This window comes from Scatophagus argus, chromosome 4 (assembly GCF_020382885.2).
Source record: "Scatophagus argus isolate fScaArg1 chromosome 4, fScaArg1.pri, whole genome shotgun sequence".
NCBI lineage: Eukaryota > Metazoa > Chordata > Actinopteri > Scatophagidae > Scatophagus > Scatophagus argus.
The window spans coordinates 6,547,678-6,572,490 of record NC_058496.1 but is presented as its reverse complement, the minus strand read 5'-3'; the positions used below and the strand labels follow the sequence as shown (position 1 = coordinate 6,572,490).

At 43.9% G+C, this 24,813-nt stretch overlaps 1 protein-coding gene across 2 annotated transcripts in view; it reads left to right on the top strand.

Moving 5' to 3' along the window:
• Positions 1 to 24,674, top strand: part of bmp1a (bone morphogenetic protein 1a) — a 31,317-nt gene extending 6,643 nt beyond the window's left edge. Inside the window, exons 2-20 of one of the 2 annotated variants that reach the window (XM_046387136.1) lie at positions 2,204 to 2,317; positions 6,144 to 6,260; positions 6,813 to 6,930; positions 8,547 to 8,725; positions 9,047 to 9,152; positions 13,919 to 14,043; positions 15,703 to 15,818; positions 15,969 to 16,071; positions 17,115 to 17,231; positions 17,623 to 17,768; positions 17,889 to 18,084; positions 18,298 to 18,423; positions 19,526 to 19,719; positions 19,871 to 20,051; positions 20,164 to 20,289; positions 20,490 to 20,617; positions 21,066 to 21,279; positions 21,649 to 21,899; positions 23,191 to 24,674. In XM_046387136.1, coding sequence (XP_046243092.1) covers positions 2,204 to 2,317; positions 6,144 to 6,260; positions 6,813 to 6,930; positions 8,547 to 8,725; positions 9,047 to 9,152; positions 13,919 to 14,043; positions 15,703 to 15,818; positions 15,969 to 16,071; positions 17,115 to 17,231; positions 17,623 to 17,768; positions 17,889 to 18,084; positions 18,298 to 18,423; positions 19,526 to 19,719; positions 19,871 to 20,051; positions 20,164 to 20,289; positions 20,490 to 20,617; positions 21,066 to 21,279; positions 21,649 to 21,899; positions 23,191 to 23,325 — 2,792 coding nt within the window. In that variant the 3' untranslated portion in view covers positions 23,326 to 24,674. The remainder of the gene's footprint in view (positions 1 to 2,203; positions 2,318 to 6,143; positions 6,261 to 6,812; positions 6,931 to 8,546; positions 8,726 to 9,046; positions 9,153 to 13,918; positions 14,044 to 15,702; positions 15,819 to 15,968; positions 16,072 to 17,114; positions 17,232 to 17,622; positions 17,769 to 17,888; positions 18,085 to 18,297; positions 18,424 to 19,525; positions 19,720 to 19,870; positions 20,052 to 20,163; positions 20,290 to 20,489; positions 20,618 to 21,065; positions 21,280 to 21,648; positions 21,900 to 23,190) is intronic. The other variant, XM_046387137.1, reaches the window with a different exon arrangement.
• The last annotated feature ends 139 nt before the right edge of the window (positions 24,675 to 24,813 follow it).

Genomic DNA, 24,813 nt, shown 5'->3' with positions numbered 1-24,813 from the left:
TAAAGCCAGGAGACAAGGGGATTAATTCCCAATCCCTGCGAGACTTTCCATAAACCTGCAGCAGCGTCTCCAGGACGACTGCTGCGCCCGGGGGAAATGAGTCCTAATGCCGCCGGGCCGTGCATTTGCTCACTTCAATCTCCACTCTTGTCTGAGAACAATGACACTGCGGATTAACCGGTCCGTCTCCGGCACAGCGGTGGATGATTGGGCAGAGAGCGCAGCCCTCTGTGAACCTCATGGGGGTGAGAGAAAACCTGCTCCTCGTTATTGGTCACAACCTGCACATAACGCGGCTAATAAAAGCAAAGAAACGTCCTCCAGTTGTTGCTTAATTTTCCTCAGTCAATATAGCATGAAGAAGACTTCTGTGGATTAGTTTTGAATAGTCTTTCCTCGCTTAAATGACCTTAAATGACAGCAAATGGAGTTGTTTGTTCATGTGCTGCCTGTCCTTTTCAGCACATAGACAGTTCTGGGAACTGGAGAAAAAATGTGAGGATTAAAGAGAAAAATGTCCTTCGGCAGTCAGCCTATCCATCCTATAGTGCTCGACATCTGGTAGCTTCCCCTTATCGGTGGTGTTTTTGACATTGTCTGTCAGTATGAGTCCTGATTGTGAGTGGTCTGTTTTGTGTCGCAGGGATTTTGAGTGAATTAGCGTCTTTTTTTTTTTCTTTTTTGCGAGCACAAATTAGAGGATCCCTTTGACCTCTGGAATTTAAACCTGTCCTCTATGCATGCCCTGTCTTGCTGACGGTGATCTACATCTCTTCTTATTGCTGTCATTAACCTCTAATCCCAAACACAGTCATTCTGCCGTGCATCCTCTACGACCTGCAGGGTGAAAGAGCGGCATGCATATAGCGAAGCTGACTCCGGACTCTTTCAATAATAATTCAATTCAATTCTTCTGGCAATTCAAGCCAAGTGTTTTTTGTTTTTTGTTTTTTTGTCTGTGTTTTTATTGGGCTTCTCATCTCCTTTTCTTTTGTCTCAGATCTCTGTCAAACTTTTATATGAGTGCAGCAGGAGATAAAAGACCCTTCCTGTGGATATTTTTGTTGTGGAAAAGGAAAGAAATAGCTATCAGTCATCTCAAAATTAAACAAAATATACATATAGTGAATTTTCTTGTGTATTTCACAGTAAGGGTTATTCCTTCTAAAATTTGACAAAAACAACCACTGTAAATCACTCCTATTAACTCCACAGTTTAGTGACTTCTTACCCCCCCCGGGTTGGTTTCCCCTCAACCACACTAACCTCCAAACACACATGCACAAGGCTGTCATTTTCTTTCTGCTCCACATCTGCCTTCCCTATTCAGAGCTGCGGTTCGAGCTGATGGGGGTATGCCTTCCTCCTCTCTCTCTCTCTTCGCCTCTCGTTGTCATCTCCTGTTCAGACGTGGAATACAGTGCCACCACTTTGCCAAAACCCCCCAACACCCCTCACCCACCTACTCCCACCCCCAACTTCTGCATACAAGCTGGGCCATAAATGCTTAGAGACGTGCTGGTGTTAAAAGCCTGTAAAACCGAGCACCCCGTCTCTGCGGAGAGGACTCCCAGCTTATCCTGCGCAGAAATGGGGCATTTAGTAAGGAATCCCATAAAGCACATTCCTCATAAAGTGGATATTTTTCCCTCTCCTTGGCCTCATTAAAGCGCTATTACTTGTTCAAGGTGCCCCATATTGAGGCAGTGTCAAGTGTGTCATATCTAAGAGCTCTCATCAACTATCCAAAGGCGCTGAAGCACTCAGCGTGAATTTTGTTGTTTGGTAACATCTGGATTAAAGATGGATCAGTTAATGGTGTCATCGGTCAGGTTTCTGAGTTCATGCTCTCTCCTCATTGCATGAGCCCTGTCCAATATGTTGCTTACATTTCCATCCTATAATTTGGAGCCTGGATAAGGCAGCTTTCCTGTTATCCAAACAGACATACTGTTGTTTCACAATTCTGTTTCTATTTCACTGCAAGGAAAGGGTAAACAAATTCAAAAAAGGAACGAAGTCTATATTTTTATATGTGTGTGTTACATGCTCGAGGCTTTCCACAAGTGCTTTGAGTGGGCCTCCACGCATCCTACTCAGTCTGAGCGGCAGGAAACGCTCGAGGCAACTGGGCGTCTCAGGCGGACGCTCCTTATTGTTGAGTTGCTAACAGTTGTCTGACATCTCTGTTTGTCTCTTTCAGCTGCCTTTCTGGGAGACATTGCTCTGGACGAGGAGGACCTGCGCTCGTTCAAAGTGGACAGAATAATAGATTTGGCTCAGAGAACCGTCCAGATTGTTAATCACACAGACACAGGTAACAGCAACAGACAGCACTGCTTCAAAGATTGCAGCTTGAGGTGAAAAGTCCTCATTTGAGCACTGAGACAAAGTGCCTTGGCTTGTCACTCTAGATAGAACTGCAGCAAAACCCCTGAAAGGCACATGGCTCCCACATTTTGTTTTTACACGTGGACATTTTACTCTCCAACATGAAAAAAAAAAAAAAAGTCAAACCGCCCGTATTTCCTTCAAGTGAGAGCCTGCAGCAGCACCTGTCGGATATCAGCTTTGTGTCTTTCACGAGTTCTCTTTAAACGTTTCTGCCTGCAACTCTCGTGTTATCGCTACACCTGTATCACCGTGTTCAACAGTAATTGCCAGGCTTTGCCAAGTTAAAAGTTGTTCTTAAGAGCAGTATTTAACAGGAACAGCTGTGAGTCAGAAGAGACCAATAGGCTTCACAATCCTATAAACTATAGGTGAGCATGAACCAACAAGTATCTGCATGTTGCTGTTGGTTGGTTTCACTCGAGTTAATGAGCATGTTGAGGAAAAGAAACATTTTTTACGGCACATTTCAACTGCTCTCAGGCTGATTTTCGGACTAAACAGTGACCTCTCCGGACAGCAACACAGACAGACTGTGTGTACAGCCCCCTCTCTGAATAGCCATTTGTCCACTTCAGCAGGTTAGTCACAGCACATCTAATTGTTGTGTAGTGGAAAGGCTACTCTAGTGTTCGAAATGAAAAACATTCTCAGTGCAGTTGCATAAGTCTTTTCTTCCCAGTAATGTTTTGCTCCCAGCCTGCGCAGACAATCTTCCACTCCAGTGTGTGTGTACCAAATCACCTCCCACAGATGTGGATCCTAATAGACCTTTACACATTATTATTTCTACCTTGTGAGTTCATGTTTCATTTATTCTTTATTTTTGGATCCAGTTTGCCTGTCACTTCATCTCACCGGACTGTGAGCACGCTCAGTTATCTAAACATGAACGCAGCAGCTATATGGTTAACTTCTTCTTTGCTGCGGGTGTGGGCTACAGGTGCCTCTTCACCTGATCTGAGCTGTTGTTTTCCCTACTTTAAAGGGAGAGTATAGTTGTTTTTTTTATGTATGAAGCACTCCTACAGCAGATGACGGCTGGTACGCCCCCAGACTGGAGAAGTGGTGTAAGAAGCTAAGCAACGTATTGCTATGGATGGGGGCAGAAGCAAAATATTAAAAATCAATACTTTTGCTTTTGCTCCTTTCTGACGGGGAACTGAAGCTGTTCTTTGCTCTCTCCATAGTCATCAGACTCCCCTGAGAAAAACAGAAATTTTACCTTGCAGGACACCATAGTTACTGGTCCAGCCTTGCCTCGATTGGTTAGTGTATTTGTGTTATTGTATGACTTTTGTATGAAACTAACTCCAAACTAACCCTTCAAAACTCCTGAGTCACACAACATAACAAACAGACTAACCGACCAAGGCACTGGTAGACCAGAAACTTGAGTTTTCTGCCTGGTAAAATCATGTTTCTTGGGAAAGGAGTCTGGTGTGACTTTGAAGAGTGCATACAGAGGTATAAGGGCTTCGGCTTCTCACAGAAAGGAAATAGAAAGTGAAAATATTCTCATTATAGTGACACTATAAAGTACACTTAAACTGTTCATGATTGTTTTTAGGTGGCTAAAACCTACTGACCATCATCTGTCGTAGGCTACATACTGATGTGGATTAGTACCTCATAAACTCATACAAGCCCACTTCAAAAGCCCAAACTGTCACTTTCATCAACTGACATTTGGTTAAATAAATAACATGATCTTAATAATAATAAAACCATTGACCTAAAAACTGTTCCTGTCTAACTATGAATGAAGTTGGTGGATGTAATCATATTATTGTGATTAACACATCTCTCCTCCTCACTCCTATCAGTTAACCAAGCAGATTTGGCTGTTATCAGACTTTTCCTCAACACATGCACAAGTGTACGTGCTAATTGATCTTGGCGGGCAGCTAAGATTTACTCCTGCAGACTGAAATTCAACAGAACACATTGTTCCAGCAAATTAAAAACAACTTGCTGCAAACTGCGGCTTGCATGTTAATCAAATTTAGTGAGGAAAGATGAGGGCTTGTAGTCGCACAGATTCAAGTATTGTTGTGGAACAAATACCCTTGTGCAGGACATACTGAAACCAGATGTTTGTTTTTTGTTCCTACAGCGGCACTTAGAGCATAAAGAACAGCTTTACTGTGAGACCAACACGTTTCAGCTTGTGGCCTGCATGGGGGTAATCCAGGCGATGTCTCACAATAAAGACGTTTTTTTATACTGCAAGTGTTGCTGGAGTTATGACCTCCTCAGACTGTTTCCCTTCCACATACACCACTGAAGTAGGTCCCAGAAATCCACACTCTACTGTGTCTACAGCAGTCACATAAAACTCCACGGTGGATAGGGGTCAGCATGTTAATTAACTGTTAAATTATTCATTTATTAGCTCCAGACAAGGACAGGCGTCAGTGTACCACAGGGATTCTGCGGGGTTACATTAAAGTGAAACGCCTTCACCCAAATATGACAAAACAGCGGTCCTGTCTAAAACATTTAGGTCAAATAAAAAGAACAGCATTAGCTTATTTTTTTAGATAAATATCAATTGTCTGACATAAAAGCACAACTTCTTCCTTCCTACACGCAGTCATATCCATCTGAAGGTTGTCTTTCGTTAGTTCTCACTTTTGGTCATCAGACTGCTGGTGTTTTCTATCCTACACGCATCCACTGATCCTCCTCATAAGGAATTCACTTTTGAACAAAGGGTATGTTTTTGCATAATGATGTAATGTAGCATGCATAATCAAACAACATAAGTTTCCTTTGAAGGTCACACATTCTCAAAACACTGTCCACCTCCTTAGTTCAACATGTTTTCTCTTGAAAGGGGTTATTGATGTAGGAAATGACATTAAAGCGTCGCTTCTCCCCCAGATGAGATGCCTTACCTTAACTTGCCTCAACTGTTTTTGAAAGTGGGAATAATAAGGAAATACTGTACTGGTTATTTTGAGTGATTGTTATAAAGACTTTAAAATCTTTCAAAGACAAAAAAAAATAGACAGAAGGAATTTTAAAGATAAGATGAACTTTATTGGTCCCGCAGTGGGGAAATTCACTTAAAGGAAAACATCTCAAACTGGCAGTCTGTGCTCTAATGTGTACCTAAATGTCTGTGTGACTTTTTAGCCCGATTCAGATAAAAGCAGCAGATCACTGTGACACTTAATTTATTGTCCTAATGAACATTAAAAAAAAGAAGAATTAAATTCGAAGTAATTATGTAAATGTACTCATGTACCTGCTGCTATGTTTGCGCACCTTTTTCTAGAACATTTTGTTTGAAGTGGTCGTTCCGCCTGCTCTTCAGCATAAAGAAGTTCAGCAGGGGGACTGTGCCGTATGTGCTTGACATATGGATGTTACTTATAATAATCACCAGGTTTAGGTAGGAGCTTAGTTTCCATGGTTACTCTGCATTTCTGTGCGTTTGAGTGACATCAATTTGGTGAAATTAATTAAAAAGAAGAAAGAGTTCTACTTCAATAAAATCCATTTGTACAAAGTGGGAAGAACAAATGCCTCTTTTAGGGATGTAAATGTAATTTCCTAAATGAGAAAAACAATTAGACTTTCTGAATAGCATCAGAACTCGACTAATGTCCTCCAGGTTTAGGATTAAAAGGTCTCGTTTGTCAGCTGAATTTAAAGAATGTTTGCTTAAACATTTGTTCTGTCAGATTCAGAAAGCAACTCTTGTCATTTTTGTTATTCTTTGTTGTCTTTATTTGAATTTTCAGGATCTACCAGTCAGAATAGGCAAGGTTCACGCCGCAGGAAAAGGGCTGCAACCTCCAGACCTGAACGCGTTTGGCCTGAGGGCGTCATTCCGTATGTCATCAGTGGGAACTTTAGTGGTAAGTAACACTCACTTACTGAAGAAGCATGATCAAAAGTCAAAGTTTCTATCCTTCAACGGTCACTGATTGTTAAAACTATACAACACTGACTGTGGATGTTTCTGTTGCTGGTTTTTTGCTTCTGTAATTCATCATGTTTCCTACTGGAAGCAGATGTTACTGCAGAAAATGAAGTACTGAGGCATCATCGTTCAACTAAGACCAAAATGAATAAAAAAAAAAAATTGTGTTATAATGCAACGTTTAGTCACGAAGAGTCCAGTGGGAGTTGTGTTGCGTGATTGCTCAAAAGCGAAATGAGTAATGCAGTTTTTTTTTATATAATAAATACAAGTTTATTAAACTTTGGAAATATTCTAAAAAAGGTTTACATCATTGATGATGTTGTGTTGTGACTTCACTTCCAGTAACTCTATCCAACTCCATGTATTAAGGTGCTTTCCAGCTGCCCTCTATTCATCTCCTGTTTTCTATAAAATGCCGTGTGTGTGTGTGTGTGTGTGTGTGTGTTTTTGTCACTGTTCTCACCCTTTCTGCCATCCTATTCAGGCAGCCAGCGGGCCATATTCCGCCAAGCCATGCGGCACTGGGAGAAGCACACCTGTGTGACCTTCATTGAGAGGACGCAGGAGGAGAGCTACATTGTCTTCACCTACCGACCATGTGGGTGAGTCAGTGGGGTTTTTTTTCTTTTTTTAGCTCCCACATGAAGGAACTGAACAATGGTCATCCTCTGTTGAGCCTTCGTTATCTACAGCTAATTATTTAGCGCCTGAGCACTCTTCCTTGCCTCCTGCTCTGCAGCCTTTCACCATTGTTCATCCTCCCTGTTCGCAACTCCGTGTGCGAGTTGTTATTTCAACCCCCCACCAGTCCCCAGAGAGATAACCATTCACTGGCCAGGAATGTTTGCTGTTCCTCATCACTGAGCACTTGTGTCATACATGGTGTACAGAATTGCGCCCAAAGGCGAGACTTCCTCGGCCTCTCCATAACCCTCTTCACCACTCTCCACTGAAGTTGGGCTCAGTGTCCACTCAGCATTTCTCCTCAAACAGATACTCAGGGGAAGTGCTGGTTGTGGCTCTTGTTGTTGCTAAGCGACTACTGACAACCTGTTTGGCCGTGCATGGCTCTTTTGGTTAACAATGAAATATTTTTAAGTTAAGGCACTTGCTGCTGTTGGGAACGCAAACCAGTGCAATGTTTCAGTTTGAGAATTTGAGAAGAAGAAGCCGGGAGAAGTTAGGAGAAGTATTAGAGGGGCTCCCAGGGGACACACAAACCCAAAATGTTCCCATGTTCTAACCTCACGCAGACTGAGGCCGCAAGCTAAAACAATTATGTCATTACACACAATGTACCTCTCCCACTGATATGTATCATTCAACACAAACAGTTTAACTCAAAGCGGATGCAGCTCATGAAACTGAACTTTTTCCAGCCAACTGTTGATAGCCATTTTTAGCCTGGTAACTGGCCTCTGGAGCAACAGGGATGACATTATCCACGCAGGCGGCAGCGGTTAGCAGTGGGAACGCTTGACTCTGCTGCATATTCAGCAGGACCCCATCTGTCCTGCGCAAAGTTCAAGGCGTGTCTCAGGAGAGCCTGGCTGGCCTAGCAGTAATTAGAGAGCGGCTGTCTGGCCCACAGGGCCGTGATGTGTGTGCCCGTCCTCCAGTCTCCCACACTGAACCTTTCATGTCACGCTGAGATGGAGCGCTGCAGCCAGCCAGCTCCCACCGCCACTCTCAGCATTTTCACTGGCACACGGATGAATGAATGTCACTGCTGTATGCGTGGATGACGGGTCGCCTCGTACGGCTCTCCTGTAAAACAAACCAGAGGCTGTTAGGGTGATGTCGTTCTCATCACAAGCTCCACCGTGTATGTACAGAGCATGTTGAAATACAACATGATCATATTTATTTATCGAGCCCTTTTTTTTCACAAGGGCAGCAAAGTAAAACAGACAAGTCATCAAGTTACAAAATAAAAAACCTGATTGTTTAGGTTTTAAAAATAAAACACAAAAAATTTGGTGTGTAAAACCAATATGGTGTAGGAAATGTATTCATTCGAAATAGTAGACATTAAAGAGCCAAAGACACATTCCTTCTTCTTCTCCCCTGGGAAACATGACTTTTTTTGGCCCCCTCTCCAGTTTCCACTTGCTTGTCAGTAACTTATTTCATTACTTCAACGTCAGGTCTAGTCACTCTGTTTTTGCTTCATTAACACTGCCTCTGTGTGTGTGTGTGTCTGGCTGCTAATTCACAGGTGCTGCTCCTATGTGGGGCGTCGTGGAGGGGGCCCCCAGGCCATATCCATTGGGAAAAACTGTGACAAGTTTGGCATTGTAGTGCACGAGTTGGGTCACGTGATCGGATTCTGGCACGAACACACGCGGCCTGACCGAGACGAACACGTCAGCATAATCAGGGACAACATCCAACCAGGTATGAGCACAGGTCTCTCAGCAATAATGCTGGGAAGGTGCTGTAAGAGATCAAATAATAAAAATAACACATTTGTACACATGGAAAGTGTGGACTAAGATGATAAAAACAGAGAAAGAAACACCAGTGGGGTTCATGCTTCTTTTCATTCTGCAGATTTCCATTAAAACAAGTGTTTCTTGGTGTTGCCCGTAGCCTCAGTGTATGATAAATGTTTCACACTGAGAAGCTCTGTATTCACCTCTGACATACATACGTATGTTTGCACAGTGTGACTCTGCTTCATATTTCAGCTTTGCTTTTCCCTTCTCCCTTTCACAGGACAGGAGTATAACTTCTTGAAGATGGAGCCGGGGGAGGTGGATTCTCTGGGAGAAGTCTATGACTTTGACAGTATCATGCACTACGCCAGGAATACGTTCTCCAGGTAGGAGCCAAGCCAAGTTCCACTCTGTACGCCCCAGATACTAAAAAACTAGACTCAGATCAAGTCGGGCCGAGCCGTTTCCCACTCTGCTGCAACCTTTTAACCCATCATTTTGTTTTTCCATCTCTGCTCAGAGAGTTGTGTGACTATATAGCTATGTAATGCACCAGGTCTGTGTCTTTGGGCTGCTGCTGAGTAATGTGTTCCCAAAGCTTGGGAAGAAGAAAGAATGAAGCACTTCTCCAACAGTTCTCCACAATAATAAATCACCAGAAAAAGAAGCCTGAAGCCTGAGGGCATCAAGTTTAGAGAAGGCTCACTGTCTCTAAAATGTCTGTCTTGGATCTGAGTTATTTCCTCACTCTTTGAGTTCAAGCACAAAGAGACAGAAACTGGTTTAGTGGATATTCATAAAGCAGCTCACACAAACACTTTTATTTTGAAATAAGGGCTCCCCTCCTCTTGTTTTAGTTTCTTTTGGCTGAACCTTTTTTCAACAATCAGTGCTCACATTGCATGGGGCTTTAGGGAGACTGGGGGATACTGATGTGATTTATATAATATTTGGGCAAGATTAAATTGCTTATTGGTATACTGAGAATACGGAGGATCAGAAAAATGAATACTCTTGTGTGAAATAACTTGAAGCAAGAAATCTGACATGTCAGGTTCCATTTGGCTTCTCCCTTCTGGACTCAGAGTTAATCAGAGTAGATTTGTCAGCTTCTTGCTGGGTTGTTGCTTCATAGGTTTTACCTGTTCTGGCGTCCCAATCAGTAGCCTTTACCTTCTTCATGAGTAGGAAAGAAGAAGTGTTTAAAAATCCCATGTCTCTGAAAAAAAAAAGGTTTGTATCATGTATTTTTCTCTATGAAGTGAAAGTCAGGTCTTTGTAGCAATAGTGAAAATGTCAGCTTCTTCACGCAGCCTGTTCAAATTAAGGCCTCCAGTCCTCGGTTGCTGCTGCTGCTGCTGCTGCTGCTGCTGCAGCAGCAGTAAAGCAGCACCAGTCCTGGGGCTGTGCTACATGCCACTTTCAGGACTATGTGAAGCTTCTTGTAAAAGCTGTGGTTTCATACCATGAATCACCTCATTATGCTCCTAAAAGCCCTTTGAAGAGGCTTTGATGATTAGTATCGTGATGTTCACCCTTTGCTACTGAAGGATCTCACAGATTTATTTGCTGTGCCTGCTGCAAAGCTTTTTAGCACCCTCACAGCACTTCAGGTGTTTATAATACATGTCTTGCTACTAAATGTCTTCTGCTCTCCAAGCAAAATTTAGGTCAAATGCTTACTAATCGCCCTCATATGTTAAGGAATGGAGGACTTTAAATTTTATTGTCTCAACTAATGTTTCCCTTGCACATGAAGCAAAAGTCCTGCCAATTTTCTGATGCTCTCCAGGTTCATTAAATAGATTCACATGACTAAAGTGGACTTTGGACAGTAGGTAAATAACTGATAAATAAGTACAAATGACTAAACTGTGGAGAGCCGGTTGAAACCAAACTTGGTATTGGATTTGTTAGACACTGGAAACATGTTAAGCGGAGAAAATCCTGTTTGTAAAAGCAGAACTGCGAATGTGTCATATTTATAACAGCCCTTAATTTGGTCTCCAGCTGACCTCATTCCTTACTCCCTCCTGATGCTACAGGAAGCCCCTCCAGATGTTGTGCTGTCGTTCAGCACTACACATTGGTGTGGCAACCTCAAAGGAAGGCTCTTACTAGAAAAAGCCCCATGACAAACCCTGGTCGGTCTGGGCTCTTACTCCAGTCATACTAGGCTGAGGTTAATTTGAATTGTTATTTACCAGCTGGGTGACTGTGGAGCCAAAATAGACTTCTTGGGAGAAGTTGACTCAGATTCAGCTTCTGAGTCATCAATGCAATTTCCAAAGAATCACTACCCTCACTGCAAGGCAGTCTCTGGACAGTCTGTCCGTGTATATTAGTTTTTATAACCATATATTTTAGAACCTCCTACAACTTTACATAGCGCAGCATAAATATTATGGTCACCTCCTGCTGACTTGCAGGATGAGACTGCAGGTTTGTGTATGAAAACTGCATTTTGACCCTTGCCTCTATCACACAGATAAACAAAAATGGAGGGGTGTTTCGGACAGCTGCAGGACAGCTATGCAATCTTCTACCTATAGCAGGAATAGTTTTGACAGCCTTTAGTAAGCCAGAGTGGGTGTAATGTGAGCTATGGACACAGATGAGTCAAAGCAACTTCAGCCTCATATGAGAACCAGCTGTTTGCCGTGCTTTTGTTCTTACTTGGCCCATCTACCTCAGCTATATATTTATTAATATACTTATTAATTTTCCCCACCACCAGCTCTCTCATGCCCTGTGTTACTTTCTCACAGTATGGGCCTCTTTCCAAATCAACTGCCATGCTCTTGTGGCAAACAGATTCTGGGGAGCTGAGAGGGAATCTTTGTCTAATCGGAGGCTACAGCTGGGTGTAGGCCAATGTACAGAAATGCCTTTCTGGCCCTGTGCATCCAAACTGTAGGTCGAGAATACACACAGACACACTGTGCTTATTTTCACAGAGTTTAATTAGTGTTTAGTGCTGTAAAAGAGGAAAAACAGTGAACAGAGAGAGGCATAGAATAAGATCTGGTATGATATGAAACATCAAAGACTGATGAGACTGACAACAATCTTTTCTCTCTAGTGGACTTTCTCCAGTCTGCTCCAGCCCATAAATTGTTTGTGCTTTCCCAAAAAAGGTTTTAAAAGATGGGTTTTTATCTCATATTGGATTTCAGCCGGCTCAGCACTTAAAGACAGGACATCTATTTAAGTTGCTGTCACTCCTGGGTCAAGATCTGGACTTAACCTCCTGATCCTGTAAATTTGTGGTATGCACCGCAGCCTGCTGCACAGCGGACCAGCCCTGCCTTAAAGTGTGTTTACACCCGGTAATCCGCCCTGTTCTGTTCTGTTTCGTTCCAACGCCCAATCTGCTGCTGTTCTAATTCGTGGAGCTGTTGATCAATAAGACTGTTTAGACATGAAGGAGAAATGGCTGCCGCTGCTGAGGAATGTCTCACAGAGCTGTATTAGCAGACAAGGGGCTCCTGTTAGCTTTTCACAAGTCATTCCAAGCACTTTTTCTTGAGTGCTGATTGGCTGATTTACCTGCGCCAGTGTCTTCCTTTGTTACCCCATTATTAGCCGGTGTGTTTGCTCCCTGTTTTACAGTAAATCACCGTGGGAAGCCAGGGCCTTTGCCTCGGGTGTTGTTCGGAAGATTTCATGGCTCGTCTTGATGTTTTGCCGTGTCTCTCGGGGACAAGCAGGGCTGATCCCCGGGCTTTTTGTCTCGTCCGTGTTACCCAACCCACAACTTCCCCCAACCCCACCCCACCCCGCTCCAGAGATATTTTTCAGGGCCGGTGCATGGAGCAGTGCCAACTCAAATAGAGACCTGCCAGTGTGCCCTTTGTCTGCTCTGACACCGGCTGGAGTGGTGTTTTTCACCGGCAGCCAGCATACGGGCTCCTGGAGGCTCGCGGGCAGGCAGGCAGGCAGAGTCTAAACTGTTAGCTCAGGCTGCTCTGTTTGCACATGCCTGGCGTTGATAGGCATGTCACCATGGGAACGGCCAGGGAGCCAGGCCGTTGCTCGCCAATACTTAGAGAAAAATCGAGATGATAAACTAGCAAAGTGTCAAGTGAGACAGCAGTGTGAAGAGAGTCTCTCTGGACTAACTGCTCTGTTCTGCCATGTTTTGTTTTTTTAAGGATAAGTAACTGCTTTACCTGCTCATTTTATTTTTCAGTTTTTCTTTTTGGGCTTTGATCAAGAAATGTGGCAGTCGTTCACGTCTGTACCTTTTACAACTTATGAAGTTTATTTTGATCGCTCTGAAAGTCTGGAGAAGGGCTTAAGCTCTTAGTCTGGGTCCATCTGCAGGGCAGACGTGTGTGAAGGGTGATGTCAGCATTAACTTCAAAAAACAGACCGTGTGAGCCCGAACTCAAAGGAAGACTGTGATAAGTGACTGCAACTGTCCATCTGTTAAGTTTTAGCAGGAGGCGAGTAGATCTGAACAATCAGAAAGTAAACATCGATGTTTTGCAAAAAAAAAAGCAAAATAAAAAATTCAAATGAGTGGCATAAGATCCTCAGCGTACACGTGGACACGCATTCACATACGTCTGTGGGAGATGGAGGAACATACTGAGTTACAATTAGAGCAGAGTTGGTCACTGATCTAATGTGCCTCATTGGAAAGTGATGATGAGTCAAATCTTGATTAAAAGAGTGTTTATTCATGGTAAACTTTATGAGAGTACAAGCAGTTAGGTGAGGATCCATAATGGTACACAGTAGTTTAACTGGTGCCACAACTCAGCAGTCTGTTAGCATCTCTTGTTTTAACTGTAAGAAACGTGGATGGATATTATTACATGTGGGTTTTACATCAGAACTGCAAATGCATACTGGTTACCAGATTTACATCTCAGTTTTAAAGCCAATTCCAAAGTGAATGTGAAAATGAGCTCTGTGTCTTAGGCAGAACTGCAGTACTCATTTTCGTCATGGTATTTAGAAGTCTCTATCCTTTAGAAAACATTAATAATAATGTTGACAGTGATTAAATCGCGCTGATTGATGATAAGTCGTTTAATTCATGGTTTTGTGGCATCTGTGCATGTTGGAATAGTTATTCAGTTGGTGCGCAGGGCCGCGTGGGCTTCATGCAACATTAACATCAGTCTCTCTTGCTGAATTACAGAGGCATCTTCCTGGACACCATCCTGCCACGCTACGATGTGAACGGAGTGCGACCACCCATTGGCCAGAGAACCAGACTGAGCAAAGGGGATATCGCACAGGCACGCAAACTCTACAAGTGCTCCAGTAAGACCAAAATGACAGATCCTGTCTCCTATGGGTTTTTCTGGTCTATTTTTGCACGTGGGTGCAACCTATCCCTAAGAGAGAGAGAGCTCTATAGTTTCTTCCTGCCTTCTCTAGATGCAGCTCACACTGTGTGGAAATAGCCAAGCGTGTACTATTGATGTGGCGTCGTTCCTTGGCTACAGCATCCGAGACTCCCAAGCCGGGAGGAGTGTAAACACTACCCAGGGACGGGAAGTTTGTCATCGCTCTTTCCCAGATAGACGCAAGAGAACAGCTGGTGTCAGTGACTAAAATGACTGTTGGGAACAATGCTCACGTCCACTCATCGTATAATGTAAACTGTGAGGCTCTATACACTAAGGAGAGTTACATAAGCCTGGCACTTTTCCACTTTGTTTATACTTCCAGAGAGGAGACAGAGGATTTAGTGCTGTTGTAAACAAAATTTATAGCATTAACAGATGTACATTGAGGACAGCGTCCTGCTGAATAGATTTGATGTCAGACAGTTAATTGTAGGTCAGGCCAGGATAGCTGAGCTGTCAGCCTCACAGTGAATAAACACAGTGATGGTCACCAGAGCTGGACCAGCCGGTGTGGTTTTAGTGTAGAACTGGAAGTTTTAGCCTTAAATTTAACTATATGTGCCTGTGAAAGCATTCTGCCTCTTTCTTCACCGCGATCTCCGTCTCGTGACGGAGGAACTGACCTGATGATGATGTGACGCACATTTTGGGGGATGAGGTAGTGAGTCTCCACTCGTCTTTGGAAAAAAAAAAAATCCTTAAAGAGCCACAGATCTCTCATTCATGCAGCATTCCTGAGGGTGTTTGTCATCCTCAGTGTGTGCCCCAGTGTTTCTTAATGGTTTGGTATTACCAAACCTCTGCCAGGCATTATTACACACATGCTGCTCGTTTTTATTGCTTACACACAAACCTCGAGGGAGGCAGTGAACTAAAACGGTCAAGGGTGATGTTTTACTTACTCCTGCTAAAAGCAGCTCAAGGTAAAGATAACACAGAGCTAATAGTGACTGCACACACAGTTCTAAAGGTGGACGAGTAGAGATACAATCTACCCTCCGTCTTTTCCTCTCTGTCTTAATTAAACTCATCTTTCCCCCACTTGGCATGCACCTCCCTCAGTCGTTCTGTCGGCTGTGTGTTGTGTTTGGAGTCAGCCCTCGCACACTTGCACGCTCGGTTTTGCCAGTCAAACTGAAGCTGGTTTTTCACTGGCACCACGTACATAATGCATCACGTCCTCAAGAGGGCTGGGTTATTTATAGTGGGCCAGGTTTATTTTCAGAGGACGCTCAGAGAAAGTGTCTCACACTCTCTGTTCCTTTGTGTTATCATCATCTGGAGTAGCTGGGGGAGGGGAGGGGTGAGGCACAGGGTTGTGGGTGAATATTATCAGCAGATGTGCCATTGAACATGAAAGAGCGGCCCTTTATTTCGCATTCTGTCTTATAATTCCAGCATGAAGCATCTGTCTCTGCCGCCAGGGCAAAGGGAATTTACTTCAGAGCTGTTGTCTGTACAGCTTGAATTGGGGGCTTAGATGTTTTCAGACGGAGACTGATAGGCAGCGCATCATGCTCACGGCTCAGGCCTTATGTGCGGGTTTGTGTGTGTTTGTTTCTGCGAACAGGATGTGGGGACAGTCTGCAGGACAGCAGCGGCAACTTCTCCTCTCCTGGCTTCCCCAATGGATACTCGGCCTACATGCACTGCATCTGGAGAATATCAGTCACACCGGGGGAAAAGGTATGAGCATATGGAAGGTGAACTTTGAGATACATTAAAACAAGCTTTGCCGGCTGTTTACTGATGTGGTTACTTCTTCTTTATCTGAGCATTAAGAGTGTGTGACCTTTGGCCTGAACTGTCAGTAATCACGCTCTCTTGGTTTTTAAGATCATTCTCAACTTCACCTCCATGGATCTGTACAGGAGTCACTTGTGTTGGTATGACCATGTGGAAATACGCGATGGATACTGGAGAAAGGCGCCACTCAAAGGTCAGTTGGAATGGGAGACTGTTGTACTGGAGCTGCAACTCACGATTAATTTAATTATTGGCAGATCTCATTATTTATGGGGCTTTTTTCCCATCTTTGTTCAAGAGCATGGTCCTTTGGTTTCAGAGCATGACTTATTGATTTTGCGATTAGATTTTGTAATGCTTTCCCTAAAAATCCTACCCTCACACTCAGAGCGAATCTAAGGACAAGCAGGTTTCAGCTCAAATGTGTTCCTGCATTCACATATGTTGTTGCGAGTACAGATTTCCTGCTCTGCGGCTTCAGCCCGTCTGCTCTTAGATTTTTTTTTGGTGCAATATTCCTATCAAAACCCAACTAATAGAACGGCAGACATAGTGTTCATCAATGAAGTGATCCCTGCAGCAATCACTTTATTCCTCAGGGCACGAGGGGCAGGACTGGATGAACCCTTTTACATCGTAACCGCCCATAAGGATAGGAAAGAAATGTTAAAACCCCATAGTTACTTTTTTCTCAATTAATTCACAATAACAAATCTCTCAGCCTACAATCATTATAATCTAATATATTGTACTTTTTTACATTTATAGTAAAAGTGAAAATCTCAATGTCAAAACTGAGAATAACCACTGATGGAATGAAAAAGTTTTGAAGTACTTGTACCTTCCTTGAGTATTTCCATTTTCTGCTGCTTTATACCTTCACCTTCCAGCAAGCAGTCTATCTCTAGTGTGAATACATTAAAAAATATGTACATTTATTTACAGAAATTATAGGGTCACGGAAGAGTTTTAATGTTTGACAAGTGACGGCTTCAGCTAGTCATACCTAAGACATGCAAAATGAAAAATGCTAAAACAAAGATGCTAAGTGTAGTTCTTGTCTACTTCTGTTTTTGAATCCTGTTTCTTATTTCCTCTCTTATCCTCTCACAGTGTATTTAGTCTCTATGAAGTGAGAGAGCTGTGTAGAGGTATTTCACATCCATCTCTGGTGTCTTGATAATCAAATCTTGCTTTATGTGTGTGTGTGTGTGTGTGTCTTCACCTGTGACCCAGGTCGTTTCTGTGGTGATAAGCTGCCTGAGCCAATCATCTCCACCGACAGCCGGCTGTGGATTGAGTTCCGCAGCAGCAGTAACTGGGTGGGAAAAGGTTTCTCCGCTGTTTATGAGGGTAAGCACCCATTCCCCCCGACCTCCCTGAACCCCATTCCAGCACGTCGTTCAGCTGACTGAACGCATGGCCGGTCACACATCCAACAATGTGCCTAGAAGCTGCAGTAATATCCACAGTCTCTGGCTCTTCTACTGCTGATGTGTCAGGCACTTTACGCTGCATTAATCAGATTTTGGCCGGCCTTCACATTCAGCTCCATTGTTTCCAGACTGTGCAAAGGGATGATGTGTGTTTGTGTGTGTGGGAGCCGGCAGTGGAGGCATTTCAGCTAATCCACATTGCGTAAATCAGAACGGCAGCACACGTTTTTTTTTTGTGCCGATCATATTGTCATATTGCTATCGAGGGAGCTCAGTCGTGCTTTTATTGTTTTTACTGTCACTTACAGCCATCTGTGGTGGGGAGGTGAAGAAAGACAACGGCCAGATCCAGTCCCCCAACTACCCTGACGACTACAGGCCCAACAAAGTGTGCGTGTGGAAGATAACTGTAGCTCAGGGCTACCACGTGGGCCTTACCTTCCAGTCCTTTGAGGTAAGACGCCAGTCTTTTGTTACTTATTAAATCAAATAATGTTTCATCTCTGTGGTGTTCGTGACTGATTAGGGGATTTTCGCTTCAAACTCTAACCTCAAACCCTCTAACCTCCCTCAGATTGAGAGACATGACAGTTGTGCCTATGACTACCTGGAGGTACGTGATGGAAACTCTGAAAACAGCCCCCTGCTGGGCCGCTTCTGTGGCTACGACAAGCCAGACGACATCAAAACCAGCTCCAACCAGCTATGGATGAAATTTGTTTCAGATGGCTCGGTCAACAAGGCCGGCTTTGCCGCTAACTTCTTCAAAGGTCAGAGGTTAAGGGTTGTAAACTCTTAAATGACCCGCTTCAGAAATCACTCAGTCTGCAGTCATCCTTACCAGCTGTATGTGTTTATTTCAGATTTTTTTAATGTCGCGACCCTCTTTGCCTGGCTCTGCTGTTGTTTTGGACGGCTTCTCTTGTAAGCCACCGAGCCAGGGGGCCATCTTACAGGGTCCTAACACGTCTTTGTGTTTTCAGAGATGGATGAGTGCTCCAAGCCGGACAACGGTCGCTGTGAGCAACGCTGTGTCAACACACTAGGCAGCTACAAGTGTGCCTGTGACCCAGGCTACGAGCTGGCTGCTGACAAGCGCAGCTGTGAGGGTAAGTACAGGGAGAAAAGTCACCAGCCCTGCTCAACATGTAATTTACATGCTAAAGCTCTTTACACAGTTAGCCACCCAAATACAATAAGTACAGTCATCCCCAAAAGCCAGAAGAGATGCCAGCAGTGCTGCTTGTGCTGGCTGGGCACTATCTTTTAAAGATTTGGGTCACAATGCAAACATTATTTTTATCTCAAATTATATGTTGTTGTTTAAGACCAAACTACTAGTATACAAACTGTACAATATCTGGTTGACCAATTAACCAGTATCTACATTTAGAGAGGGTCCGTTATTACTGCAGTTTGTTATCTTCAGTGGAAAATATAGAACCATAAAGGCTAACGACAAGCAAATTACACTGAAACAACACAATCTCTTTCGGATGCAATCTGCTCTACTCTCATACAACCCTACTTCCACAAAAGTTGCAAATAAACTGCATTTACTCTTCAGTACAGTTTTACACGGTGCCTTTATACTGTTTTCAACTGAGTCTCCAGCATTTTAGGAATGTACAAGGGGAGTATACAAGAGTACACTGTCCAAATAGTAAAAATACTGCACATTAAAATAACAAAAATGAAGTATTTTACAATTATACCTGCATTTCCATGCAGAGGAAAGAATAAAATGTCAAACAATCTGGTGGCGTTTGTCCATATTGCATGTAAAATAGTCAAATATTGGGAACATTTACTATTCCAACATTTCACCAAAGTCGGCGTCTAATCACACAGCAGTCCACGTGTCAACACAACATCTGTTGTAGTTGGTTGGGATCAACACAACACATAATTTTAGCTAAAAATAGGCAGCTGAGCGAATGGGTAACACCAGTTGTTGTAACATGTTGTGTATTACATAACTGATGAAAACCTCTCAGAGTCCCCACAGGCAGGTCAGGCACTAATCAGGTTTATTCAGGACACGGAAATGATATCTCAGAGGGCTTTCATTTTAGCTGTATGGTTTGCAACATGACACTTGGCACACGTCCCGCTGAAACATTTGGTGATAGAATTTATTTTCTGTCTGCACATCTGCATCTGTATCAAGCTGACTTTGTGTCCTTGTCTCTTCCCATGTTTTCTGTCCAGCTGCCTGCGGAGGCTTCATCACCAAGCTGAATGGGTCAATCACCAGCCCCGGTTGGCCCAGAGAGTACCCCCCAAACAAGAACTGCATCTGGCAGCTGGTTGCCCCCACACAGTACCGCATCACTCTGCTCTTTGACGTCTTCGAGACTGAGGGCAATGACGTGAGCACTGGGGTTATTATGAATCGGCATGGGGTGGGTTTGTTCTGTGCTCTCTCTCCCTCTTTCATTGCACCACACCTGTCCACCATAATAGTTGATGAAGTCTTCCACTCCTCTTTGTGTTTCATTATTAAAAACAAATAAAATGTCCCAGGGTCTTTACTTGCTGTTTTTCTCTGCCCAGGTTTGTAAGTATGACTATGTGGAGGTACGCAGTGGGCTGTCAGCTGATTCAAGGCTACACGGGAAGTTCTGTGGGGCAGAAAAACCAGAAGCTATTACCTCCCAGTACAACAACATGCGCATTGAGTTCAAATCGGACAATACAGTGTCCAAAAAGGGCTTTAAAGCGCAGTTCTTCTCAGGTGAGTCTTCTGAGCCGAGCATCACAACAAATGATTCAGTCACTTGAATCTGCTATCTGTCAGCCCTGAAAAGGGAAAAGTCACTAAGGATGTGTCCTCTGTGCCTCCTCAGACAAAGATGAGTGCTCTAAGGAGAACGGTGGCTGTCAACATGAGTGCGTCAACACCTTTGGGAGCTACAGCTGTCAGTGCAGGAGCGGCTTTGTGCTGCATGAGAACAAACACGACTGTAAAGAAGGTATTTCATCTCACATTCTCGCAACTTTGACACGGTTGCACATTTATTCTTGTTAGCAACTTATCTGAGCGGAGCCATTGGGGTCGATGAGCTCATGGTTACTTGTGTCAAAAACAGTGTGAGTGCAGTCTAAGTGTTGTGGCTGTTCTATATTAGCATGATACAGAGGTCTGTGTTGGCTCAGTGCTGTCTTTTTGCAGCTGGCTGTGATCACACTGTGAATAGTGTGAGCGGCACCATCACCAGTCCCAATTGGCCGGATAAGTACCCCAGCAAGAAGGCATGCACCTGGGCCCTCACCACCACTCCAGGCCACCGCATCAAAATCGTATGTGCCACTTCCTCCCGCTCACTGTATAATTTCACCTGTCAATCATGCATTTATTTGTGTGTGGCTCGTGTAATTGAAATGCCAAATTCACTGAGGACATCTGTGTTTACTGTGCTGATGTCAGAAGCTGTTATGCCATTCCTAACGATGATGTGTAGCTCCCCCTTCTGTCATTATCTGCATTTTTGTCTACTGTGTCTCTGACATACAGTGGATTACTCTTAGCATTTGCTGAAAGAAAATCACTACGATTTATAATGACAAAGCATGTCGCGAGTGCCTCCATTTTTAAATAACAATGCAATAAATTAGAGGAATGAATTTCTAGGCATAAAACATCACTGTCAAGATAATGTCATCTGATTTGAAAATATGAAATTGGCCTCATAGATCTGTATTTGTAACACACTTCTGTAAACATATTGGTCACCTTGTTTTGTCGCAGGCCTTCAATGAGATCGACATGGAGGCCCACCTGGAGTGTGCTTATGACCACATTGAGATTTACGATGGGCGGGATGGAAAAGCTCCCAGTCTGGGTCGCTTCTGTGGCACCAAGAAGCCCCCACCCATCACGTCTAGTGGCAACAAGCTCTTCATTCGCTTCTTCTCTGACAACTCTGTGCAGAAGAAAGGCTTCGAGGCTTCCCACACTGCAGGTAAGCACGGATGCTCTTCGGCGTTACTCAGTTTCCCTTCCTACCGCAGAAAAACAACACAGCATTAGCTAAGGGGAATTCCAGTAAATTGTCCAAACCTTCATGTATCAAGGGTATCAAGTTAATTGTAGGTCAGTCACTCACATATCAAACAAAGGTTCTTATTTGTAATTCATTCAAAGATTAGTTTTGGTCATCGTTCACCACCCTGTCTGAGAACAATTATGACTCACATTTAACAACAGAGTTTGTCGAAGTCTCTTTTGACTGTAAAACCACAAACGAGCCACGGACCACAGCAGCTGTACTCGTAGCTTATCAACACTGGGCTCTGCATACAAAATGTCCACTAAACTCTCCTGTTCACAGAGTGTGGAGGTCGCCTCAAGGCTGAAGTCAAGACCAAGGACCTGTTCTCACACGCCCAGTTCGGGGACAATAACTACCCCGGAGCCTCCGACTGCCAGTGGGTGATCTCGGCAGAGAAGGGCTACGGCGTGGAGCTCATCTTCCAGACCTTTGAGATTGAGGAGGAGGCGGACTGCGGCTACGACTACATGGAGCTCTTCGATGGAGCTGACACCAAGTCTCCACGGCTGGGACGTTACTGTGGCTCAGGGGTAAGAACAGCCGCTACTTCGGGAATGTTTTGTCCTTGTCAAAAACAACTGTTTTTACATTATAACGCCAGGAGTGCTCAGGCAGCTTGTGTGGAATTAGTGCAGTCGTTGAGTAACCTTTGCCTGCAGTTTGTGAAAGGGCGACTTTGTGAACTACCCTGGGGCTTTTGATTCTATACTCCGGCTTTAATCACTTTGTTAAAGTTGGTGTGTTCCTCTGGGTTTGGGAGTGTTGCTGTGGAGGCGGTTGTAGGTCAACACAAGTCGTCACTCCCCGGCTGCCGATAGCCTATCAGAGTCTCTGACATTTGGTTGTGACTGTGAATTAATCAGCCAATGCTGTGGCTGCAGCAGAAGTCTGGAACAATGAGGCCAGCAGGGAACAGAAACACAAGTTTCCTCAGGTCACAGAACAGCTTGATCTCATTTACACACTTCAATAATAAGCCTGGCCTTTTACTCACGCCTGTTCCTATGAATCTTTCGCCGGAGGGGACATAGCACCCCCATAACCCCCTGAGGAGCGGCTCCTCAATCAAGTTTCCTTTTATAAAACAGATCGAAATAAACTGACACAATTCAGCCCAAAGTAGGGTGAAAACTCATTATAGTGAGGGGAGGCTTACTATAGGCCCAAGGGCTTTCGTCTTTTAAATGGTCGACTACGTATCGCCGGGTTGTCCACTTGTGTTTCAAATCCCTTTTACCCAATAAACCAGGACTTATGGGCTATTGCAGATATATTGTTCATGTTATGAATAGCAGCTTTAATCAACAGTCTGGTGTTTTACAGTTGGTTGCACAAGCTTCGGCAGCGCTGACATCACAGCGCTTCTCTTTGTTGTATCCACAGTGCAGCTGCCTCAACTAACTAATTATTTTTCAGTATGATGTCCCCCTTTGTTTCACTGGAAACAGTTTGGCCGTCTTCATACTCGAGACAGTAGAAATGAAGTGCTGTGCAGTATATGGTTTTTGTGCAGGGAAGAAATGAGCTCTGTGGAGTGGTGCACCTGGAACTAATCATCAGAGTATATTTTATCCTCACTTCAATAGCAGCCAAAGCCTTAATCAGGATAAAGCTGCACAGGGCCAGTCGTAGTCCTGGACCCTGATGTCGCCCCAGACTGTTACAGAACCAGCAGTTCTCTGCAGTCAGAAACCATTTGTCATGGTCATTGATTTGACTTCAGAGTCAGGATGTGAGAATTCTTTAGTTTGAATTGAAGTGCAGTCAAAGAACCAGAAAGCGGCAGCACAAATGACTCTCTTGTTTTGTCCCTCCCGACAGCCTCCAGAGGAGATCTACTCGGCCGGCGACTCCATTGTGATCAAGTTCCGCTCTGACGATACAATCAACAAGAAGGGATTTCACGTCCGCTACACCAGCACCAAGTTTCAGGACACACTGCACTCACGCAAGTGACCAGCGGGGGCCGGAAGGGGCCGTGCGGGGCAAAGGGGCAAACGGAGGGGCCCCCAGGGGAGGCGCCAGCCTGACGCTCGGAAACCTACGGCCACCAAGATGAATCAGACACGCCAGAACAGCCGCAAGACCACCAACCGCACCTCAGCTCCTAGGGGCTCTAGCTCCCCCCGCAGACTGTGAGGAGTAAAGCCATCTGCAGTACACCTTGTTTTTACCTTTGTATGGTTAGGATTGGGGTGGGAGCATGAATGTCTGCTTTAGGCAGACAGTAGGGGAAAATTTATTGACCCAGTCCCCTCCAGATATTTTGTTTGTTTGTTTGTTTGTTTCTTTTTTTAAAACCTGCCTCCTAACAAGAGGCACAAAGGAAAACAGTGGATTCTCAGGACCTGTAGGAAGGCAGGCATCAGCTGGATAGATCCCTGCTTTTGTCGGGCCAGCCCACCACACCCAGGGAGAGGAGAGGAAGAGGAGGAGGAGTATGGGAAGGTCTCCTGCACTCCTCAATAATTGCTCTCCTCTCCTCACACTCTCATCCCTTTGGTTCAAGGATTCCTATCTGTAAGAGGATTAGAAGGACTTGACTTGAGATTTTGATACTGTATGTCAGTCAATTGCATGTAATTACAAAGAAAGAAGGAAAACTGTGCAGTGACAACACCAGCATTTGTAATTGGCATTGTCCTGGCAGCCAGTGGCAAGATTCTCACTGTTACCATTAACAAGGAAATTAAGGAAGCAGTTATCTTATTAAAGGACTAATACATGAATTGTGGTCCATGTCTTCTGGTTGGTAATTGCTTGCCTGATGACTGGCTATTACTGTACCTCCATGTATAAAGTAATGTGTATGATATTTCAAAGGGAACATGTGCTTTTCTCAGCTCGAACCAGTTAGCACTTTACAGTGAATTGTTCCAAAATCATGAGCTTATGAGTTTTTGTGAAATGCAATGCCAGTTCACTTATTTTTAAATGCATTTTATCTCTCTTATTCTTAATTGTTTTTTTTTTCTTTTTTTGGTTTTTGGTTTAATTGCTCCATTTAGTTCCTCGGGCATACTTGAACATTGTGTGTGCCCTGTAACATGGGGTAAATAAAGATATGACTTATGTTCCAGTGTTGATTTACAGTTCTGATGTAAAATAATTTCTCTGCAGAGAAAATGCCTTTTTCTTGGTACAATGAAGTATTTCTCAAGAACCAAATGAGCCTGGGTATTTATTGTTATAGTAATTACATATATAATGTAAAGGTGGAACGGTACTGTTGAAATCAGCCCTATAATTGCCTTCTAATGTGTAGCCATTGGTCTATGTTGAATATACTATGTTGCTCACTTGTTCCCTTTCTCCATTTATTTCTCACTCAACACTATGAGAGACATGCTGTGCGACACTGCAGCAGCCTGACACGTGTGTTGATGCCTGACAATATTAATTACTGTAAACCTGTTTCGTGCAGTTTCAGCCAAACCGCGTCCT